Genomic DNA, 25,730 nt, shown 5'->3' with positions numbered 1-25,730 from the left:
AATGCATTCTGAAGCCTCCTTCATATTATAAAATTGTGTTACTGATCGTATTAGTTCTCATAGAGGTTCTTTAGGGTAGAAGAACGCTTAAAGCTACTGTTGCGATTCTCATATTGAGACTTAAACATGAATTGCTATAGGCTGCCTGATCTCTGCTTCCACCTGATGAAATGAGTTTCTGGTACAAAAGCAAATTAGCAAAGGTAAGCTTGTGTTTTATGGAAATTTGCTTTCAAAAGTGACATAAAATAATAGAAATAGTAAAACAATTATTCATAACTATATTAATAAGATTTTATTAGCATGGGGCTTATATCTATTGCCTTAAGAAAAATTTTGACTTCAATTACAAATGAAATAGTTTAACATAAACGTTTTATGTTACCTATTTTAAATATGTTTAAGAAATGTTTGGGAATATTAACTCAAAAGATTAAACAATTAAGAACAAAAGAGAGATACATCTTGTAAAGAAATGCTTGGAAAATCTGTGTGATTTAAATGTTCCCTAATAAGCTCAGATATAAAACATATTAAAAGTAAAATAGGTATTGAAAAATACAAGCTAAAATTATAGCTTTTATTTTCTTTAGAAAAGAATAGGCTTAATCAGCCATTGGACCACTATCAAACACTCCCCAAATAAGAACAGAATCCTGTTAAGTCCAAAAATATTATGAGAATGCAACATTGCATACAAAAAAATTACTTGCAGGATTATAAAAATTTCAGGGTGAAGTCATTTAATCCAGATAATTCACATAATTTGTAAACCATGGGCTATTTTATTCCTATTCATAATGATAAGCTTTCATTTTTCTTTTTTCTCTCTTTCTCTGGCCTCCCCATCTCTCTCCACCCCTTTCTCTCTCTGTCTGCTTATTCCCACTCTTTTGAGTCTCTTACTTTCCTCTTCTACCTTCTTACTCCCTTATCGTTTCTCTTTCTACTTTCTGTCTTCTTTCTTCACTCCCCTAATCTGCACTTGTCTTTAATTTTTAGTGAAAATTAAATTGTGTACCCTGAAAATTCTACAACATATTACATATAACTACACTTATATTCTAAACTATAAATCTATATTATATGTAACTGAAATTTGTTTCAGTACTGTAGATTATAATCATTAAAATTGGGGGATATTATTTTATCTTAACTACATGATACTTTCATGCGTTACTTCATAATTCTCTTTAAAAGTCATTGTTTCGCCCACTTGGTTAAAAATAAACTAAATAAACTCAATTTCTTTCTATAACAGTATTCTTTCCAATTTCCAGACGGGGGAGAAGTTGATATAATGTCATAGCACATGTATTACATGGTTTCAGAAGACTATCAGTTTTCCTATTTTTTCACCAGAATTCTATCAGCTAGCTAATATCACTTTTGAATTTATACCGCTTAGTGTTAGTGGAAGGGATGCTGAATATCTTCATTTTTATTGAATGTTGCTTTCGAAGTGTCTTACATTAATACAATTCCCTGTAGTTCAGAGAACATCTGTGACCAGCTTCATGAGCCACTTAATAAATCAAAAACGTTATACTACCATAATTATGATTGATATGCATGTGAGTCTATAGAATGCAGAGTCATCCGTCTCATGTATAAACTAGATAAATGTCAGCTTTTTTCCTAACTGTATCTAGTGAATATTGAGAGTCCTATAGCAGATGGAGTTACAGCGTCGGTGACGATACTGCCAAATGAGAGTAGCAAGGAAGCCCGGGTGGGACTGGTGTCAAGTGGTTGCTCATATCTCTCCCCAAGAGCCTGGTCTCTGTTATCATTGTCTTTTGGTGATCATGCATTGACAGAACGATGGCCTCTTAGAAAAAGGACTGTTTCTTTTCCCTGCCTAAACTGTTTCAAGATAAATTATCTTCATGAATTGAGCCTTCCTACTCTTTTAGTTAACACACCTTTTATTTATGCAGACATTCATCCATTCCCTCATTTGTGTACCATCATGTAGAGGCAGGGGAGAGAGTGATTTGCTGGTTCCTAGGACTGTGCGGAGGCACTGTGTACATGTATACCATAGATGAGAGAGAGCTGCTGTTCTTCAGGTGCTTGTGGAAACCACTGGAGCACAGAGGAGGAACACTTAACCCGTATGTGGGGATGTGGTGGTGATAGTGTCAGGGAAGTCTTTGTGCAAGATGGGGTGTGCACATGGACACCTGAGTGATGAGTACAGGTAGCCAAGGGAAGAATGGAGGAAAAATATCCAGGGACAGTAAACAGAACATTCAAAAACTCAGAGTAAGGGGGAAGAGCGGCTTTTTCAAAAAAAGCTTAAAGGACCTCAATGCAGCAGTTGCATGAAAACTACAAAGGGTGTGGTCACTAGGGCACAGTGTGGATGAATTTTATAAGGTAAGTGTTGACCTCTGCAACCACCTTGTGAAACGTATTAGTCTTATTTATAGATTAAGTGACTGAGGAAAAACAAAGAAAAGAAAGAGGTTAGGTGATCTGTTCAATTTACAAAGGAGAGCTGAATTTTCAATGAATAGTCCAAAGGTTAAACGTAAATACCTACATATGGAACAAACAAACAAACATGAATCTATTTTTATAATTAACATAGAGTTTAATAAAAAATTTTCAGAAATATTCTTCTACCCCTTTAATGCAGGCTTTATATAATCTAGTTTTAAAAGCAGATAAACGAGTGTTTGCCTCAATTTGGTTTTATTACTTACGCCTCCAAAGTCTTTTATGAACATAAATTCTAGTTATATGTTAAGTTTTAAAATAAAAGTATCTGAGTTTACTGACACCCAGAGTTCAAAATTACCTTTTTTATGATCATAGATGCAAAGAAGCTAATAAAATAAGAATGCCATTTTGCTATTCACCATGTCAAATTATAGTTATGATGAATTAAAAAGGAAGACAGTATTTTAAGATAAACACTATATTAAAATACAGGTATAAAAATGATAAAAATACTAAAAAAGCTTCATTTAGCAAGAGGATACACATTATTATATTCACCTAACAATAATCCTCTGGTTTTCTCCTTTATTGAATATAAAAATTTATTAACTAATTCTCAAATACACCTTCTCTGCTTAATTTTAGCATTATATCAATGTATAATTATATATTATTTAAGCTATTATATACCATGCACTCAGATAAAAGCTATAAATCTGTATAGTAAGAGAAAAAAGGAAACATAAATGTCTCTAAAGAAGACCATTATTTCATCTATATGGAACAGAATTTTTCTGGGGGGGATACAGATTTTATGTCTTTAAAGAATACTAGTTAGATAAATTTATTGGAGAAAACAATTCGAATAGCCACAGAAATAGCAGTTTTGGGAAATAAATGTAGAAGAGTTGTGATTTTTTGCTTTCCAGATTATATTTTTATCTCACTATGATTTTCTTAATGTATTTGTTTTCATTGACTTGATCTAGTTTTGTGGGAAATAGTAAACTTCAGAGAAACAAATTATATGGGTAAAATAAAATGGGTATATGGGTATGCCATTACAGATAGATTCTTACAATAAATAAATTTAAGAAAGTTATTTTCAACTTAAAATTTTTTTTAGTACTTGGAGATAAAAGAAGGTAACTTTAAGATTTTAATTCATTTTCTTATTTATTAATTTATTAATTTTCTTACTTTACAACCAAATTCATCTCATGAGAGTTGACATACAACCATAAATAAAATTTTAAGAATGAAAAGATAAGCTGAGAAAAGTATAATTTAATACCATTGGATACATTAAAAAGAAGTACAAAGAAATGGAAATATGTTGACTTGTTTATGGAAGCAAAAATAGCCCAATACCATAAATGTATTAAAAATATCAAAAAATAAAGAGGATATTTATAATATGTAGAGGAGAAAGATTTCTGAAAATTAAGATAATACGTAAGAACACTAAACAAAAAAAATTCTGAGAATAGGATATTTTGTTTAACAGCTAGAAACTTGTCTATAAAAAGTGAAATTGCATAGGAAGAAATCAAAGTTGAGAGTAGACAGCACTTCTGTGCAAAAGCCTTGTTTATTTTTTTATAGCTCAATATGACAAACACTGAATTAAATTACAGTAAGTTCAAATGGTTATTCTTAGTTGTTCAGAATATGGTTGTTTTCTCTATCAATGAATACTAAACAGACAGTATTATTTAGGAGTTGATGTAAGTGAAATAAGTCAACTATCTCTTTTGTTGGCATTCTAATGATCATGATTATACAACCTACAAATATCTGCTCTGCTACTGCACTTGATTTAAGGCCACTTGGCTTCCCAGAGAAATCTGTTCTAATTTATCTCCCAGGTATTGTTCAAAATTCAGCTCAAACATCACCTCATTTGCTCCAAAGTGCATTAAGATTATGACTTTTTATATCACATATGTCTTAGCTAAGTTTAAGTTTCTTCCTCTATAAAAATACATTAATGAGTAATATATACTTTAAGTGAGATATTCTCCAAATAAAATCCAAAATGAATGCAAAACAAGTTAACATTTCCATAGAATAGACCCTGTAAAATACAAGTTCCCTTAATTCTCTAAATGAAGACTTTCTATCACAGCGACTTGGTTTAACCCTATTCTTATTTGCTATTTCCTAGCATCTGGACATAACTATAATTGGAAAACACTGAATATTACTTAAATATGTTTTACTTAATATGCTATAAGCTCTTGAAAGTTCAGTCTCTTCTTGTACAGCAATGCTGGATTTATTATGCAAACTTAATAATGATCTATGGAGGAATGAATCACTTAAGCTGTCTGCAAGAAGTATCACATTTCTGCTCCAGTGCCAATAAGTCATAGTTGACAAAGTAGAGCACTTACTTCTTTAAGTTAATGAAAAAAAAAAATCACATGTAAAAATGACTGAAAAATATCCGATTCATTCAAAATAGTGAAACTATTGTAGAACAGAATTGTCTTTGTTTGATAAATCTTAAACAGATTGCTAAATACAGCACTTACTTGCTCTTGATGTTGACTGAGCGGTCTAGAGTGGACCAATCTTTCTGGCAGTTTTCGGTCCAGACCGTGTCCATTTTCCAAACGAGATTCCCTGGGTTTATCAAACCAATCTGTTTCCTCACGACGCAGGTGATAGGCTTTGGAGACCAAGCAAACATCAGACAATGCAACCACAACTAATACAAGCGATCAAAGGCCGCTGACGTGCTGCAGTACTGACATGCACTGGGCTTATAGACCAAACATGCATTTCAAACACAACTCCTAATGGGACTAGAAGAATTTAATTATTGTGCTAATGATAAAATAATGTCAGAAATTTGGTACCATATAATAACCAGAAAAAATGATGCACATAGACGCTTACAACCTCAGAGCAAAATGAGAAAAAAAAATCAAATTTTAAATCAGGAGAAAAAGAAATTTAGATGATGGAATACATAAAGGAACAAGTGACCAATCCTCAAAACAGTCATTATATGTAACCTCATTATGTCAATTCTCACCGACATACTTTTCTCCCACATTTCCCTACAAAACCACCACTGAAAATTATAAGAAATAGTATTCCTTAAGTATAAAAATTTCTGTCACTATTACATTAAGCCAGTGACAATATGTGGTTGTTTAACAGTTTTTTTAAATATGACATTTTAGAACATTCACAAATAGATTATAGCTTTTATTTCTAAGAGAATTCCAGGTGTTACTGCTAGAAATACACATGCCATGAGTACTTAGTAGTCTAATATTAAAAATACATCTATTATAATTTTAAAATAAAAATGCAATTATTAGTTTCTAAAAATACCACTCTTTCAGAAATTAGAATGAAGAATTGTCTGCTTTTTATAATTAAACTGTGATAAAACTTGACATCATAAAATACTTTATTCAAAATGCAATCATACTTAAAGTACACAAATATTATTTAAAAATTTTCATCTTATTCATTAGTACATCTCAGGTCTTTCAAGGCTACAACATAGTAACTGAAAATCTTATTTTAATATATAGATTTTGATTCATTTAAATTATTTTATTTTATTTATTTATTTATTTATTTATTTATTGCAGTTTTTGGCTGGGGCTGGGTTTGAACCGGCCACCTCCAACATACGGAGCCGGTGCCCTACTCCTTTGAGCCACAGGCGCCACCCTAAATTATTTTATTTTTTGTAAAATTATCCCCACTTAGTTTCTGGAAATACACTGCCGCTTCCTGAATGGCAGATGGGGCGGCTTTCTCAACTGCTCTTCCAGAAACAATGTTGACCACACTGTCAGCTGTCAACCTACACTTCCTCAAATCTCCAGCTTCTACAAGGCCAAATAGGTGAATTTCCTTTCCTAACTGCATTACAGTTATCTTTTTCTGTCCATGACCTTGAATATCTTCTTTTCTAAAACATCCTTCCAGGATTTTTCCTGTAGTCCATTTTTCATTATTTCCTTGCTGGCAGGGCTGGTAAACCTATCACATATGTACCACTACTCACCTCCACACCTTCTGCGATCTTGGTCAATACTGCTAATTAACTACAGTATTCCCCCCAATAAATACGAAATGAGAGATGATGTCTCATAGTTTAGGCACTGTTAGATTTGAGAAACTGTACATACCCAGTTTGTGCTGGCATTGGGCCTTCACTGATCTCACCTATTAGATTCTAAGCTGCTGGAAGACAAGGCTCATATCTTCTTTTTTTTAAATTTTTCCTTCCTCAACACTAAAAACAAGTCCTTGCACATGGCATAACATTAAATAAATATTTGTGGAATCAATGAAGCATATCATAATTTGTCATCAACTAGAGAAAGTTAAGTATCCTAACATCGATAAACACATTTTATAATAAATATTAATTTGTCCCTTTGACCTCATTAATAAAAATATATTTTTCACTATATACTCAATAATCTTTATAGCTTTACATAGTCTTGATTTGAAACCAAGTGATTAAACTTACAGAAACAATCCAGTGTAATAGACATTTGATCAGCAAATACAAAATAGCCCTTATTTAATCCTCAGTCTCTCAAGACTTATCAGATTATCCCCAACCATGTTTATACTATTTTTGTCTTACTTTGTATAGGCCTTTATTATATATTTTTCATTAGAAGAAAGCAATAATCCATACTGATTTTAATAAATTAATTTTCTGGTTAATATAGTACAAATTTTATTTACACATATAAATTTCTTAATTGCATTTGAAATACAATTCAGTAAAATGTGTCTTTACTTTGGCTGCTTTATAGAAATAAAATCTCAATATGAACTATATTTTGTTAATTTATTTCCAATTCTGATTACATACTTTACTTTTCTGTTATTTCTTATAATAACCCTGTAGGTAACTAAATGAAAATATTTGTTATCCTTTTTTATAGGAATTTATAATCAACTATGAGCAACCAAATTAAATAAATCTGCTTTTGTATTGAATTCTGCCTTCATCAATTAGCCAGTTCTACATAAATGTTAATAGTTTCAACTACCATTATCTGATCTTCCATGGTACAGCCTTTAAAGACCATTTTAGAAATTAAATTTTATAACAGCAATGAGTTTTTCCAAGTTAGTTCAAATAATTAATGGAGATTAACATCCCTTTTTAAAAAGTTGATAATATTTTCCTGAATACCTAAGTATAAAAGACAAATAAGTCATTTTTGGATCTAATATTGTTCACAAGCAACTTACATTAATAGTTTAATTTTCCTCAGTATCAAATTCTGGGTACACTTTTTTTAAAAGAAGATTGTCTATACTGATACTTTTTAGGGGGTACACAGAATGAAGTACAGTTTGGAAGAATGTTTTCAACAAAAGATCTGTGGTAGTAGAAATAAATATAATATGCTTTAAGCCAGAAATATTAATAAATGTTAAGCTACATAAATTATGTCTACCTAGGTTTTTGTCTCAAGTGAGATATTTCAAAATTAACTTGAGTCTATCAGAATGCATCTAAAAACCTTAATTTGAATGCAATAAAAACAAATAATTTGAAAGCAATTAAATTACTGTCCACATGATATTAAATTACCTATAGTAGGTTACACTGTTCATAGCTATTGTAGTATCAAATACAGATATAGTATATGTTTGCTAAAAATTCCTTTAAAATATTCTTCCCATTACATAAGTTCATAAATGTTAGAAATTATATGACTAGTAAAAATAGTGTCTACTTTTTTCCTTAAATGACCAAGAAATTAAAATTTTCAATAGAAAAGTAGACCATGTCTTACTTGAAGAAAAGTTACATTTTTAGGATATGAAAGCAAAGAAAATAGATAACATTTTACTAAGTGTATCTTTTAAAAGTAATCACTATAATTCACATACACCAAATTTTATATATATATATATATACACACACACACACATATAATTCAATTAGTTATACGTGTTTTGTCTAATTCTGTATCGGTATGTTCTTTGTGAATAATTTTCGTACCTCCTTAATTTTTTTTTTCTTAATTTTTAAATATATTCTACTTTAATTTCTTCTAAATTTCATTTTAATCATTTACTCCATTAGTATCATCTTCATACATTTCATAATTTGTATGAGGTGTGATATATTTTCATATGCTTTATCAAAAAATCACTTTTCATAGTCTTTAATGATTGTGCTTATACATGATTCATACACAAATTAGAAATATAAGTTATTTTTATATAGTTATATGTAAATAAATACTACATAATGGGATATCTAGACACATGTATGTATCTGGCACCCTGTTAATGAAATATCTATGATGAATCAATGAAGTTGTCAATTTTATTCCAGATATATGAACACATAGTCTTTATTTATTTATTTATTTTTTTGTAGAGACAGAGTCTCACTGTACCGCCCTCAGGTAGAGTGCCGTGGCCTCACATAGCTCACAGCAACCTCTAACTCCTGGGCTTACATGATTCTCTTGCCTCAGCCTCCCGAGCAGCTGGGACTACAGGCACCCGCCACAACGCCCGGCTATTTTTTTGTTGCAGTTTGGCAGGGGCTGGGTTTGAACCCGCCACCCTCGGTATATGGGGCCGGTGCCCTACTCACTGAGCCACAGGCACCACCCGAACACATAGTCTTTAAATGGTTACTTCTGCCATAGACACTCTAGAGTTTTTGTTTTGTTATTTTACAGATATAACTACTGACGAGACTTCTTACTTTTCTTCAATAGACATTATTTACAAATAAAGAATTTGGCTAAATAAAAAATAGTGTTTTATTTAACTGACCATTAATAAAAATTGGTCAAATTGCCTATAGAGAAAAGAAATCAAAAAGTGGCCTACTGCAATTTCACAAGGAAAACAGGTTTGTCCTCCTTCAAATTCAGTGATTACTTCCGTTCTATGAAAAGAAAAATCTAGAGTTGAATTTCTATAACCATATCTGTGTCTAGACATAGAAGTAGAAAAAATCCTTTTCACAAAAATAGATATTTTCCTGTGCATCCTCAAAAAGATGTTAGATTTGACAGGAGAGATGTTTATTTTAGCATAATTCTTTGACATCTCCAAAGCCATGAAATAGCCTTTTATTTCTAGAACTCCATATACACCTGTATTCAAATGTAAACCACAGAGGTGGGTTGGGGGAGAAGAACAGAGAGTCTTGACAATGGGCAGAGCTATTTACACCTTGTACCACTTCTCCCTCGTTTTCAGTATGAGACTTGATTACATAATTTCCAAAAATCCTATGGATTCATATAATTGAACAAAAATTATTTTAAGCCAGTTTTTTATTTAGGAACATACCTGTATTAAAGAACTTCTTCAATATTAAAAACTAGAAAAACAATTTAATACAAAAACAAGGGATAAATAAAAAGCAAAGCAAAGCAAAGGCTAAGTCAACACATGAGGACGGCTTGAATTCCAAACAGCTGAAGTCACAACAGTAATTTAACAAATTTTCGATTTTAAAACTTAAGAATGCTTCACACATAATAATAAGATTATTTATTTTCATCATATTATTTAGTGCTAAGCTTCTTATAAATGTAATGTAATAAAAAATGAACAAATTTGTCACTAATTGTATTCACAATGAGAGATATATAGAACAGAAACGTTTTATTTCAGGAGAATTATAAAATTCTGTACTATAGTAACATCAAGAACGTATTCACAAGTTCCCCAAAAGACAACATCCTCTGAACTAATAAACACTGATCTCAAAAAAATGCCATAATTATTTCCTACAAAGTCTATCAGCAAATTAATTCATGGTTCTAAGTAATATTTCCACAAACTGAAAGAAACTGACCAATAATTTTTAAAATGCATTTTAAAAAAATGGAAGAAACATACAATGAAAAACTTCCCAACCATAGATTTACAGAACAACTATATTTTATTGACAGAATTATTTGATAATGGTTTTTAAAAAGCCAACACCAAATGAATCAAGAAATCAAGAAATAGAACAATAAAAGAATAAACTAAAACTAATGAAAGAAAAGCATGCTACAAAATCTATACACGAGATAAAATTTCCATTTATAAGAAATAAAATTGAAGTAAACATGCAAAAGACACACCAAGAAATGTAGAATACACCTTTGGAGAAGGAAAAATAAACATGCAGAAAAATAAGAGTTTGAGTTTTGAGAGAAACGGGGTAGTTTGAGGCCCAATTTACCTTCACTGTCTGACATGGCATGTTGGAAGTCATCCATGATGAATGCTATGTCACGGTCATAGCCTCGAGTCCGTGATTCTTCTCTCATATGTTGCTGAACTTCAGGCAATGAGTGACTCGATCCAAACTGATCCCTGGTGTCTGCAGATATTGGTGGCAGTGGTCCAGCTGCAGCCCTGGCCATTCCCATTGGCTGACCAACAGGACTGAGTGGGCTTTCTTCTTCAGAATTCTGGGCAACAATTGGAATTCTTCCTCTACTCTGACTAATGGGCAAACTGGTAGGCTTAGTTCTTGCAGAGGGTGATCCATGACCAAAGGAAACATCTAGAGCCTCCGCCTCTTGAGCTTTCAGTCTCAGTGAAGAGCTAGAAGAATCTCTTTTAATTGATAAATCAAGGCCATAGACAGAGGAAGGTCTGGAGGAAGGTCTTGACCTGCTACCACTACTGTATGGCTTATCTGCTTCATCCTGCAGAGCTGACCGTATGGTACTCCCTAAGGTGCCAAGAGATGACCCCATAAATTTTTGTTGGTCTGTAATATTTTTTCTGAGGCCAAAAGTGATGTCATCTTGAAGAAGTCTTGCCCTGGAAGAAATGCCACCAATAGATGAAGTACTAGAAGTCATATAGCTCGAATAATCAGGTTCCAGGTCCCTACTTTCTTGAATAGGTGAAAATTTTGACATTTTAGGGTCAATTAGTGATTTCTTATGCTTTGATTGCTTTTGATAAAGTATGGCTGCTGGTAATTGTTTTGCTGCTTGTTTCTCAAGTGTGAGTCTACTGATGCTATACTTTTCAGATTTTGGAAAATGTCTGTAACTAGTATCAGCATGGTAATAATGTGAAAGACCAGCAAGGTGATCTAAGCTCTCTGCCCCTCTACGAAATTCTTGCTTTATCTGATGTTTCAGAAGCTTTAACTCATAAGGCTCCTCCATCGGGTCTTCCTCCGCCTTCACGTAACTATGAAGTCTGGAGGAAGTCTGTAAAGGAGCTAGAAAATCTGTCACTTCTTGAGACCTACGTGTCTCAGTGGTGCGAAGGAGACGGTCTGTTTTTGACAGATCCTTTTCATGAAGGTTAAATGCGGTGCTTAATGCTGTTGTTCCTTTGGTAATCTCACCGATGTCATCAATTAGGACATAATTTCGTGGAGTGTGATGATCAATATCTGCATAGAAAGAATCTGCAGATATGCTCGATATTGGACTGCTTGCCATGCTGCTTCTTTCCTCCAAACCTATTCTCAAGTCCAATGTATTGTACTTACTACCAAGATGAGAAACAGCATATGTATTATCAGTAGAAACAGGTGCTATCATCAGGGGTTGGTTGCGAATCACTTCATAGTTTGAAGTTATCTTGGGCTCCAAATATAGTGTAGTTTGCCGTGGCTTCTGCTGTATCACCATCATCTGTGATGGTAACTGATAAGAAGGTTGTGGGGTTGGGGTAGGTTGAGCTTGAGGTGTGAAGGACATAGTGGCCACAGCTTGGAACGTTGGCTGAGTTTGGTATGGTGAAACTTGCTGATGGTACAAAGTCTGTTGCTGAAAATGGGACTGTTGGGTGTATGGGGTGGGTGCTTGGGTAGGAAGCACAGGGGAAGAGTATTGGTATTGTGTGTAAGGACTTGTCTGAGGCACCAGCTGAGATTCTGTTTGGGTTTGTGGTGGTATAAATTGGCTGAACTCAGTTTGGGGAGCAGTTCTTGGTCTCTCGATGGCGTGCTGACTTTCTATCCGGGCTGGCCTGCTGCTGCTCACCTCGCTGTCAGACATGTAATCACGGTCTTCAGCCACTCCCTGGAGGTAGGCTCGCTCTCTCTTTTCTCTCTCCTTTAACAATGCCTCTTTCCGCCTGTTAATTCCCATTTCTAGGTATCGTAGCTTGGCATCAATCTCCTTTTCTTCTTCATCAAGCTCTGCCTGTTTCTTTCTAAGCTTTGCAGATTCCCTTTCCACGAGATCAAGCTCTCTGTCTATGTCCTGGAGGATCTTGGCTCGGGCCATTGTGTTAGTTCTGCAGATCCTTCTCCTGGAAACAGTGCCCATGCTGCTGTATGTGGCCTGAGTACCCGTGGAAGTCTCCTCAGGAGGTGGATTTGGCAGAGTTCTCTTTACTTTTTTCTGGGTTCCAGAAGGTGCCATGGTTTGAGAACCTTTTGTCTGTAATCAAGTAAACAAAATATAGTACTTTATTATCAAGGAAAAATTAAAGACCAAAAAAACTTCATAATTTACATTTAATAAAATAATTTCATGAATGATACCATAAAAATTTTATATAAAACATAAAAATTCTATATATAATTTCAAGTATTGGCCACAAATGCAATTAACTAATTTTTTCTTTCTCAGTAATCAGTTATTATTATAACCCATATAACATTAGAAGTGAGTTTTGAAATTAAGCACCAAATACATTGTCCATGTAGGCTTATGTTTCAGTCAGACTTTTAGAAGAAGTCTAAAAACTCAATTTCCAATTAAATTAATATATATAAGATTTATTAAATCCATTCCAAAAATGTTTGTGTTAACATTTAAAATTTAAGTTGCATTTGTTGAAGATGTTCATTCACTATGTTAAATTCAATAATTACATCTATTTTCCTATTCCTATGTTTACTTCTTGGAGTAGCTATCATTTCTATTTTGGTCCTGGAATGTATTATAAGGAAATCCTCAAATTTTCTAATGTCCTTTTTCTCTCTTCAAAAAAGCATAATTCGGACTAATTTTCTATATTTAATCTTTTAATATTTTTATGGTAAAATAAAAACTGAGATGTCATATTATGTTAATTTTAAAATTTCTAAAATACCAATACAGATATATACACTATTTTTTAAAAAGTTTTTTCACAATAACCTTTTCAATCTTCTGAATATAATGGTGTTCAATAGGAGGCTGAACATTACATATGTATACCATGGAATATGATAAGAATCTGTAAATTGAAAATGTTTTGGAATAGGTTCTGCAGTTTATTGCAGCTCAATTTACAATCACCAAAATGTGGAAACAACCTAAATGCCCACTGACCCAAGAATGCATTAACAAACTGAGGTGTATATATATATACCATAGAATACTATTCAGCCATTAAAAAGATGAAACTTTACATCTTTTGTATTAACCTGGATAGAGCTGGAACACATTCTTAGTAAAATATCACAAGAATGGAGAAGCAGGAATCCAATGTACTTAATTCTAATGTGAAGCCAGCAAATGATCTAATACATGCCCACATAAGAGAGAATCTCAAATCAATTTTAGGTGGGAAGGAGGAGATAGGGAGGTGAAGGAGGGGGAAGCATTTATATACTCCCACTTAATGGAGTGGGACACAATTATAAGGAGAATTTTACCTAACAAATGCAAACATTGTAATCTAATTTTTGTACCCTCAAATTAACCTGAAACAATAGAAAAAGAAAATGTTTACCTATACTATATGGTTATTGTGAAATGGTTTGATAAAACTATATTTAATTTAGTCTAGAAGTGTTAAGGCATTGACATTTCAAGATATTTCAAAGCAAAGACTTTCCATCCCATCAAAGGGAGTTAAAAACATCCATTGATTAACAAAAACATCCAGGTTAATAAAAATAAATGTTAACTTGGTGTAAAGAAAGCATACAAAACAGAAATTGTTACTAGAAATTGGAAAAAGTAGGATAAAAATAAATTTCTTGGTAGGCAAGTCCATTTTTAAATTTAACTCTTAGAAATATTGTAATACCCTAAACACAAATATATTCGTTTCAGGGGGAGGGGGAATGAGGGAACCGGCAAAAGGGGGCAGGAGAGGGATTGATAAACTCCCACCTAATGTGCACAATGTAAGTTTATACAGCACACCCCCTGGGTGAAGGGCTTAGCTACAACTTGAACTTTATCTTAGAAAAGCAGACAATGAAACTAATTTGGGACTCTCACATGAAAGCTATAACCCAGCTACAACTTAACAATAGGGGGAAGTGGGAAAGTGGGGGGGTAGGTAGAGGGGTATTTTTTTCTTCCATTCTTGGGATACTTTACTAAGAGAATATGTTTCAGCTCCATCCATGTAAACATGAAAGAGGTAAAGTCTCCATCTTTCTTTAAGGCTGCATAGTATTCCATGGTATACATATACCACAATTTATTAATCCATTCGTGGATCGATGGGCACTTGGGCTTTTTCCATGACTTAGCTATTATGAATTGGGCTGCAATAAACATTCTGGTACAAAAAAAAAAAAGAAAAGCAGACAATGTAACCTAATCATTTGTAGCCTCAGATTAATCTGCAATAAAAAATACTCATTAAATGAATGCAAATATTTTCAAATGAAAAAATGAAGAAATGAAAAGAGGGCGGCGCCTGTGGCTCAAAGGAGTAGGGCGCCGGCCCCATATGCAGGAGGTGGCAAGTTCAAAGCCAGCCCTGGCCAAAAACTGCAAAAAAAAAAAAAAAAGAAGAAAAAAAAAAAGAAATGTAAAGATAAAATAAGGACTTGTGGCCATTTTTAAAAGTTCTGAATCAAAAAGTGAAATTTTCAGAATTCACCGAAAAAAATGAGAGTATATAATATGAAGAAACAAAAAATGATTACTGCATTAAAGTTAAACTTTGTATTTAACTCTATATATTTTCTGCATTACTGATTACTGCATTAAAGTTAAACTTTGTGTTTAACTCTTTATATTTTCATTGGAAAGAACAGGCTTACCAAACTTAACTTTTTTGAGAAAAATAAAGTCCTACGTTAAAGACGCATTCTAAGTATTGGGGCCTCCTAACTATCTTCCATGCTTACAAATATGTAATGATCCAGGACTTATGTTAATTACCATTTTATGAGCCATGGTTATGAATCATGGAAATAAGAGTATAAAGCTGGTTGGTAGAATCAAGATACTTAATTAGAGTAACTGACCACTCAGTCCCTAGAAATCTAAATAGCTTTGTAACACAATAGCTTTTACCCCAAGTACACAAACAGTCACAAATTTGCAGACTTGCCAAGGTCTCAGCCATATTCCTCACAAATCCAAGGCAGTACGTAGTAACTGAAAATGTACTCTTTCAGGGCAGGCTCTACAGAGTTTCAGTCCAAGAGCTCTGTCCTTTCTGAGACCTGTATCAATTTGTTTACATTCCCTGGGCCTCAGTTATATGTAAAAGGTGGTTAATATTTATTCTTAGATATCTGGTTTGTCTAAAAAGTAAATGCATTAACATAAGAACCTAGACTAGCTATTGGCCCAGAAAAAGCACTATATATACACGTACTTGGTCAAAGTCCTTGTGTCTGAAATGACCAAAGCACAGAGTATTTGTTTCAATAAAATTATCTGACAGAAAATTCTATATCACAACAAAGTTGAATGCTTAAAATTTAACATTTAGCTTCAGTTCCCCCCAAATCAAAGGGATTATGTCTTCAGAGAGAAAGCAGTATTGTTTTTTTTTTTTTTTTTTTTTTTTTTGTGGTTTTTGGCCGGGGCTGGGTTTGAAGCCGCCACCTCCGGCATATGGGACCAGTGTCCTACTCCCTGAGCCACAGGCACTGCCGAGAAAGCAGTATTGTTTTCAAGCTTAAATAGTTTCCAATAAAACCAGTTTCCCAATCCCAGGTTAATTGAGGAGGTAATATCTTGACACCATCAGAGAGTATTCTATAATTACATTGTTATCAAATGTAAAGATATTCTAAGTGACAACAGGTGCATTTCTACAGATGAGCCCTTTATAACATCCTATCAGAAGACTCCAAGTGGATGTGAAAACCTTATTGTGGTAAAAGCCTTCTTATTAGCTATTCAAATAGATATTTTCAAATGCACATTGGTGATGAGAAATAAAGGAAATTATTTTGAAAAAAAGCAAAGCAAAGCAAAGATAAAACGATCAAAGTCATCGGATTTCTAGGTAGTAGAATTCCATAGACGTAAATGTTAGAAATCAATTTTATCTATTTGGCAAATCAAGATATCCTTCAATCAAGTCCATTCATTGATTTATCCCTTCACCAAAAAAAAAAAAAAAAAAAAAATTACTGGCTATCATGTGCTGGGCATGGGCATAAAAACGATGATTAGCAGCTACTGCATTACTGTTATCTTTTGGCATCTCGCAATGTAAAGAACATCTTTAAAATTATGTGAACACTTCTAGAACTATAAGAGTATATTTTGTTTTCAATACAGATAATAACATCTACTTTTAACATATACTAATGGAGGACTGCTAGATTCTTACGGTAGTTCTAATATCTATAACTTTTGACTTAGGAAAAGGGATTGGGACACATTTTTTTATATATTGGATTACTAACAGTGAGCATTTAAGACGATAATGTGCAAAAAAAGATGTACCAAAGAAAGAATAATACCAAATGAAAATTTTGCTTGCTCCCTTTTCTTCCTCGGGCTTTGCATTAGGCGCAGGATTTATAGCTAGTATTTATAGTGACACAAAAGAGTATATAAGGATTGATCAAGGTTTGTCCCACATTATATTACTTTAACACCGCAGGTAAGAGTCTATGTTGCACATCGATATAATATATAATTAATGTAGTGTGCAGTTTGAAAAGAACTGACTTTCGAGTCCAAATATAACTTTTAAACTGGGCTTCTTTAGGACTTGAATTTATCACCATTATGGAGTTCTTTGGACTATAACAATGTTGTCAGAATTACTTTTAAGTTGGTGGTAGTGGTAAAACATCAGAATCCCCAACCTCCTCTTTATCCCCTTCTAGATGTAAAGAACAAGACCTAGTGTTTGGTAACACAATAGATTGACTCTGGTTAAGAAGAATTTATCAGACATTTAAAAATAACTAAAAGAGTAGTCTTAGAATTTCTTAACAAATCAAAATTGTGATTTATATAATGTGTAATAATTAAAGCAGAGAAACTGGGATATCCATTACTTCAATCCAATCATTTGAAGTGATGGATTAATGTGATGGATATTGGATAAATTATTGGACTGAAGTGATGGATATCCCAATTTCTCTGCTTTAATTATTATACATTATATACCTGTATCAAAGTATCAAATCTACCCCATATATATGTGCAATTATTATGCATTCATAATAATTAAGAATACAAAAAACCGGGCGGCGCCTGTGGCTCAGTCGGTAGGGCGCCGGCCCCATATACCGAGGGTGGCGGGTTCAAACCCGGCCCCGGCCAAACTGCAACCAAAAAATAGCCGGGCGTTGTGGCGGGCGCCTGTAGTCCCAGCTGCTCTGGAGGCTGAGGCAGGAGAATCGCTTAAGCCCAGGAGTTGGAGGTTGCTGTGAGCTGTGTGAGGCCACGGCACTCTACCGAGGGCCATAAAGTGAGACTCTGTCTCTACAAAAAAAAAAAAAAAAAAAGAATACAAAAAACCTTATAATAAAATATAAGTCACATCAGGGAAGTTCTACTAGGGATGAAAACGGAGGATTATTTTGACTACGGCAGAAGCAAAAGCCTACAGGAGCCTAAAGGCAACTTGTGTGAGGCAGCTTAATATGAGATTAAGAAAATGGAGGTGATCAATATAAACTGGTTCTTTGTACCCTCAATGAATCCCCAACAATTAAAAAAAAATACAAGTTAAAAACCCAACAAGATAGCATTACACACTTATTGGGTTTGACATGTTAATTGGCTTGATTTAATCCTCTCACATTGTATACTTATATCAAAACATCATATTGTATCCCATAAATGCACACAATCTTGATTTTTTAATAAAGAATATTAACAATTGTAAGAAAAAAAAAAGAAAATGGAGGTGGATGTACTGAGTTTAAGTCCCATATGTCACAGCTGGCCCTAGAAGATTGCTATCATGTAGAACTAGAGGTCTGGTATTGTGGGAACCTCTGTTTTGTTCAAAAGTAGAAAAATCTAGATTTAAAAATTTAGGTCTCTATTTTACACAGCTTCAAAAGGCTGGCCGAAGCAAAAACAAACAAAAAGAAAACAAAAAGAAAATAAAAGAAAGAAGGTTTTAGGCTGCTTTGACAGTTTGAAATTCTGTTCTCAGAAGGTGCCCACTGAAAAGCCACAGGAGTCACAGGGAACATGAATGGCTACATGAGAGAAGTAAAAACCAGTCTGTTTTAAACAATGAAGGAGGATGTGGGAAGAAGAATCCAAGAGCTCCACATACAAACTTCAGTTCTTTATTGGCATGTGTCATAGTTTGGCTTAAATCTTAAATACGATCATTCGTCCCATCCTTTTTCCTTCACAGCATACTATTTTCTTTCCTATTTTCCCTAAAATACAAAGCAATTCGATTCACTTAGGAAGTTACTAAGTGCCTCTTCTGTTCAAAGCACTTTGCTAAGCAAATTTATACAGAGACTCAAAGTGTAAAACTGTTAAGAACCTAGACATTTAAATTTAAGTGTGTGGACACGAAGGGTATACTTTGTTTCAGGATTAATTTTACTAAAAAGATATTTTAAAGACCTGGAAAAAATAGTACTTCATTTTATATGGAAACAGAAAAAACCTCGAATAGCCAAGACATTACTCAGAAATAAAAACAAATCGGGAGGAATCACGCTTCCAGACTTGAGACTTTATTATAAATCGATAGTGATCAAAATAGCATGGTACTGGTACAAAAACAGAGAGGTAGATGTATGGAACAGAATTGAAGACCAAGAGGTGAACCCAGACACACATCGTCATTTGATTTTCGATAAGCCTATTAAAAATATAAATTGGGAGAAAGATTCCCTGTTCAATAAATGGTGCTGGATGAATTGGCTGGCAACTTGTAGAAGACTGAAACTGGACCCGCACCTTTCTCCTCTAACAAAAATTGATTCTCACTGGTTAAAGGACTTAAACTTAAGACATGAAAGTATAAATATTCTTAGAGAGAGTGCAGGGGAAATGCTTGAGAAAATTGGCCTGGGAGAATACTTCATGAGGAAGACATCTGGGCAATTGAAGCAACATCAAAAATACATTACTGGGATCTGATCAAACTGAAAAGCTTCTGCACTGCCAAGAACACACTAAGTAAAGCAAATAGACAGCCCTCAGAATGGGAGAGGATTTTTGCAAGTCATGCTACCAACAAAGGTCTAATAACCAGAATCCACAGAGAACTCAAACTTATTACTAAGCAAAAAACAAGTGATTCCATTTCATTGTGGGCAAGAGACATGAACAGAAGCTTCTCTGAAGAAGACAGGCGCATGGTCTACAGACACATGAAAAAATGCTCATCATCTTTAATCATCAGAGAAATGCAAACCAAAACTACTCTGAGATATCATCTAACTCCAGTAAGAGTAGCCCATGTCACAAAATCCCAAAACAACAGATGTTGGCATGGATGTGGAGAAAAGGGAACACTTCTACACTGTGGGAATGCAAGCTAGTACGTTCCTTCTGGAAGGAAGTTTGGAGAACTCTCAAGGATCTAAATGTAGACCTGCCGTTTGATCCTGCAATTCCTCTACTAGGTGTATACCCAAAGGACCAAAAATCATTTGGCAATAAAGATATTTGCACCAGATTGTTCACTGAAGCTCAATTCATAATCGCCAACTCATGGAAGAAGCCCAAGTGCCCATCAACCCATGAATGGATTAATAAATTGTGGTACATGTATACCATGGAATATTATGCAGCCATAAAAAATGGGGACTTTACCTCTTTTATGTTTACATGGATGGAGCTGGAAAATATTCTTCTTAGCAAAGTATCTCAGGAATGGAAAAAAAATTATCCAATGTACTCAGCACTACTGTGAAACCAATTCATAATAACTCACACTTGCATATGAAAAATGAAACACAACTTTAGGCTATGATGAAGGAGGGAAGGGGATGGGGAGGGATGGGGAAGAGGTGGGAGCTATAGTAGGGGATAGTAGGGAGGCCACAACTATGGAGCACATTGCAAGTACAAGTTGGTTCTATCATGTGTAGAACACCAATGTCCTAATGCTATAACTGGGTAAATGAGATGAAAGCTATGTTGAGTAGTATGATTTAAGCACTCCAATCTGTACAAATAATCGACACACTGAAATGGGCCTAAATGTATTTATGATCTATGTACAATAGACTTAATTAAAAAAATAAAATTATAAAAAAATTTTTTGCTAAAAAAGGTCAGACAGAAATATAAAATGGAGAATTTGAAGTGATGCTTGGCCAACTTATAATTGTGAAAGAACAGATTTTTTAAGATCACAAAAAATTAATTTAACTCAAATTAAATCAATATAACATAAGAGTTCAGAACTCCAAGACAGAGAAAAACAAAACCATATAATTTACTTAGAAAGATGAAGAGATGAATAAAAGAAAGTTTATCATGACTTAAGGTGATGTAGCTGGAAGGCATGATGTCTAGGAAAAAACATGGTGTTTAATAATGTCTTCCCTTTTGGCCAGGTTAGTAAAAGTTGTTTTCAGATAGATCTAGGGCCCCTAATCTGAAAAAACATTGTGATAAATATACTAGATATATAAATTCAAAGCATTACAAAATAGCTTTGTAAATAGTAGACAAAGAGAAAGGCACAAGAAATATAACAGTAGAACGGAGGCTTAAGGGGGACTGGAGAAATGGCTAATTATAGATTGTAATACCACAGAAATAATAAGAAGGCAATTGGGATAACACGCAAATAACCTCCACGATAACTTTTGCTGTCTACAGTTATTTTGTTTATTTATTTATTTCAGATTAATAAGAGGGTACGAATAATTAGGTTATATTGTTTGGGTTTGTTAGGTCAAGTTCAAGTAGTACTCAAGCCCTTACCCATGGAATCCAGCCTCCTTCTTTGCCCCACTTGAATTTAATTATGTTTTTCTCTCGGGTGAGAGTGTAGCTGGTGATCAATTGGTTTCAAATTACTATTACATACATAGTCTGAAGTTATTTTAAATGACATTTTATTCAGGGGATTTCAGTTACATCATGCAGTTTATACCATTTATGTATGGCAAAGTAAAGGAATTCTTGCTTGTTCTGAGGTGTCAGGAATATAAATAAAAATAATACTAAATGAGATATGTGGTGAACAAACTATACTAAGTACTCTAAATATATGCGCATGCGTTATTCTCATTGTCAAAATACTCTAACCTCAATCTAAGCATGATAAAACAATATTTTCCCCCCAAAGTTGAACAAGTGAAAATACACAGGGACTATTGTTTAAATTCATAGATGCTAGACCACAATTATTTATCGATTATTATACAGGGGGTCCATAATGTTAGTCTGTATTCATTGTTCTCGAACTTTGTGGACTCTCTGTATATAATATTGTAAAATTCAATTTATTTAAAGAGTTACTAGTATAAATCTAAAATACATTTTTCTAGATATTTAAGGAACAGAGCTAAGAGGCATGAGATAGAACAAACCTATGCCTTGTCTACAAAGAACTCATAAATTGGAAATTTGGGGGGGAAATTATTGTGTAAAGAAAGCATCTCAGTGTTCTGCTAAGTTATTCTTAATGTTGGTATCAAAGATATACTTCTAAACCACTGTGCTTTGGAGTGACATAGGAATGTATTTTTTAATTTTATAAACATACAAAGCCATATCTGCTGTCAGAAATAATTATTCATCCTGATAATATATTGGATTTTAGGTTTGTTCTTTCAGCTAAGCAGGGAGGATCTGTGTGAAGGCCCTTTACATTTAGATGATGGAAATGTGTATTCTTTTTCAAACAGTGTAATTCCATAAAAATGTATTAATAAAGAAGATATTTTGATAGACAACCTCTTAAAAGGTTGACCATATAACAAGGCAGAGGTGATTTAGAAGTGTATACAAATAGAGTATATTGGGACCTAGGTAAAAAAAGTTAACTTTCTTGAGGAAGGAAGGATGGATTAGGACAAAACCTGAAACCTAGATCTTAAAGAACAGGTGGATTTTTAAGAGGCAAACAATTTTTAAGTGGAGGAAATAGTATAAAATGTAAATTTTCAAAGAAATACCTAAGCTAATTTGGTTTAATTTGGGACTTGTGATGCATTAATATCTAGGATGTTGTAAAGAGAGAGAGAGAGGAAAAAATGGAAGGGCAAATAAAATGTATAGAACAAAACAAACCTTGAAAGCTATATCTATATTATAATCTCAATTCATTCAATGTTCTTCTTTTATAGATGGAAAAGGCAATGCTACTTATTACATATTGGTCAAATTAACTCCTATACCATATGAAATGCCAGGGCAAATCATCAAACTGTAAAGTGCAATCATGGGCAATGACTTGCAGTGCAGTGTACTGGGTAGTAATCAGAGCCGCTTTGTCAAAGAGAAAATTGTTACAGCCAAATTTAATTTCCTTCAGTGATAATATGGCAGTCCACGTAGATATCAGAGAAGCAATAGATATAATCTAGCTTTGCTTCTGCAGAACATTTCATGTTTTTCCATGATAGTCCCAAGACAGTTTTGGCCATGAGAATGTAAAATGGCAACATGAAATCTAAGCTGTCAGGGAACCACATCCAGACTCTGGCTACTCCTGGTCCAATATCAATGCAGGTAATTAAGCAACGTTTCTCACTCTTGATACTAATGACATTTTTGGACCAGATGTTTCTATGTTGTATGGGCTTATTCTGTGCATTGAAAGATATTCAATTGTCTCCATTCCACTAGATAATATCAGCACACCAATAAAAAATGTCACTATGCATTGCCACATGTCTCCTGGGGAGAAAAATAGTCCCTCCACTGATGTGAGGGACATACTACACACTTGATAATGTTTTCAGGAAGAGATCGTTATGTATTGCTATTTGGTATATCTCTTGACAAAGAGAATACTGCTATTTGTGTATCACAGTGCCTTAGGCTGAATGGGAAAAGCTGGAGTTCTTAGGATAACTGAAAACTGGTTCCTTGAGAGGAGAACTTATGAAAATATACATCCTAGGTTATGGTAATGATCTAAGGAAATTCATAAGGATTGTGAATTATTTTGCCTTGTTATAAAATTTTATGACCCTAAAATTAATTTATTTTACAGGAAACTTCTAAACGTTAGATTAATATGAACTAATATTCAAAACATATTCAACCAGACTTTTTATGATACAGTTTTACTAGAGAACAGGGAGAAAAACAGTTGTCTACAATTATGAGAATGAGCCTGCTTAGCGCAGAAGATTAATCTTTCTAGCCTAATCTCATTAAAACCCTGACAAATTTTCCACAACTGCAAGAACTATGGAAAAATTAAGAGTGTAAGAACTGCCACTCTGGCTGAAAAATTATGTAAATGCTGACACTTTGTTAAAAGTTGCTTGCTGCTCTAAGTCTATTATAATGGTGAATAAGACAAGGTCTGTACCCTTTAATTGTGTAATAATACACACAAAATTCAAGAGGAGAAATTGTGTTGAGGATCATTTGACCCACCCTATTTGAACTTGTCTGACTCAGGAACTATACTTATACTGAACATGAAAATAAGTGTTTGATTTTGTCCTGGTGATAATAATAATATACACAGTGTATACCCACTATACTATTCTCTGACTTTACTCTCTTTTGCTACTGTTCCTGGCCATACATTCTTAGGGTATGCAGATCATCTAAAAAGAGCTCTGCCTTTTAAGCATTAAGAAGGGAGGTGAAATATGCCCAGACAAGATAGTTCTTTAAAATGTATAAACCTAGGTCAGCATATTCCTGGGGGCGGTGCCTGTGGCTCAGTCGGTAGGGCACCAGCTCCATATACCGAGGGTGGTGGGTTCAAACCCGGCCCTGGCTGAACTGCAACCAAAAAATAGCCGGGCGTTGTGGCGGGCGCCTGTAGTCCCAGCTGCTCGGGAGGTTGAGGCAAGAGAATCGCATAAGCCCAGGAGTTGGAGGTTGCTGTGAACTGTGTGAGGCCACAGCACTCTACAGAGAGCCATAAAGTAAGACTCTGTCTCTACAAAAAAAAAATAAAAATAAATAAATAAATTTGGGAAATTAGGGTGGGAGATAATGAGGAAGCTGGAAGGCAAGCACGAGGCTCAGGCTCAGATGTTAGAAAACTCGCCTTTGCACAACCTTCCTTTTAAATCGGCTGGGTGCCGCATTTTGCTCTTTGCAGTGTCAGTGATAACAGCGGTACATCTTCAGGGGGTCCCCGCCTGTGCCCAAACAGCAGCGGTTTCCAGTTCTCAGACAAAATGCTAGATAATATAGAAATATTTAGCAGCCTGTCCATGCACTATGCCATTAATAATGTGTTACCAAAATGACCCATTATTTATCACCTTCCCTCTATCTTCCACTACCGCCCCCAGGGAGATAAAATATGCATGTTCAATGAAAAGGCTCAATACTTTCTATTGCTTTAAAACACGTAAGAAATATAAAAGATAAAAGAAGAGTGATCTGTAGAAAAGTAAGTTCTAATGATACCACTCATAAAAAATACTTTCAATACTGGTAAAACATTTACAATTCATTAGGCATTGTGATAGGGCAGGATTTCTCACATATATCAAATAAAACCATTAAATTTCTTCAAGTACTGCAGAATAGTTTAATAACTGTTTCCATGGATCAAAACAGCAGATAAGCACCATGATGAGCCTCTGAGAATATCTCTGAATTGCTGAAAAATTATAGACATCTTTATCAATAAAGTCTTGAATCTCCACTGCAATGAATGAGAATCTTACTCTTTGCAAATGTAATTTAAATTGTTTTAAGTAAGGAGCTTTTCTCTAATTGTAAGCTTCTAGTGGCAAGAAAAATGTGAGAACCTAAATCATAGGACTGCATTAATAAGAGAATAAAAAAATAAAGTAATTGAATGTACTTAAAAGTGGCACCCTTACAAGATATTTCTCAAAATCTAGTAGAATAGACAAAATATTCTCCAATTAATATTATGAAAATGGCACTCAATGTTTCATCATACATCTTTAAGCTTTTCCTTAATGCACCTCTCGTCCCAGTTTGTTTTGTTTTCCTGCTGAAAGTCATTGCTCTTGGGCTGAGCAGTCAAGCAGAAAACTAGTTTCTACCTCACTGGACAGAAGCATTAGACGC

At 34.0% G+C, this 25,730-nt stretch overlaps 1 protein-coding gene across 1 annotated transcript in view; it reads right to left on the bottom strand.

Annotated features, from left to right (window-relative positions):
- PCLO (piccolo presynaptic cytomatrix protein) overlaps positions 1 to 25,730 on the bottom strand; it is a 376,239-nt gene that overhangs the window by 147,474 nt on the left and 203,035 nt on the right. Inside the window, exons 7-8 of the mRNA XM_053609602.1 lie at positions 10,658 to 12,833; positions 4,986 to 5,122 (exon numbers count right to left, since the gene is read on the bottom strand). Coding sequence (XP_053465577.1) covers positions 4,986 to 5,122; positions 10,658 to 12,833 — 2,313 coding nt within the window. The remainder of the gene's footprint in view (positions 1 to 4,985; positions 5,123 to 10,657; positions 12,834 to 25,730) is intronic.

This window comes from Nycticebus coucang, chromosome 11, assembly GCF_027406575.1.
Source record: "Nycticebus coucang isolate mNycCou1 chromosome 11, mNycCou1.pri, whole genome shotgun sequence".
NCBI classification, from domain to species: domain Eukaryota; kingdom Metazoa; phylum Chordata; class Mammalia; order Primates; family Lorisidae; genus Nycticebus; species Nycticebus coucang.
This window is presented reverse-complemented; position numbering and strand designations above follow the sequence as displayed.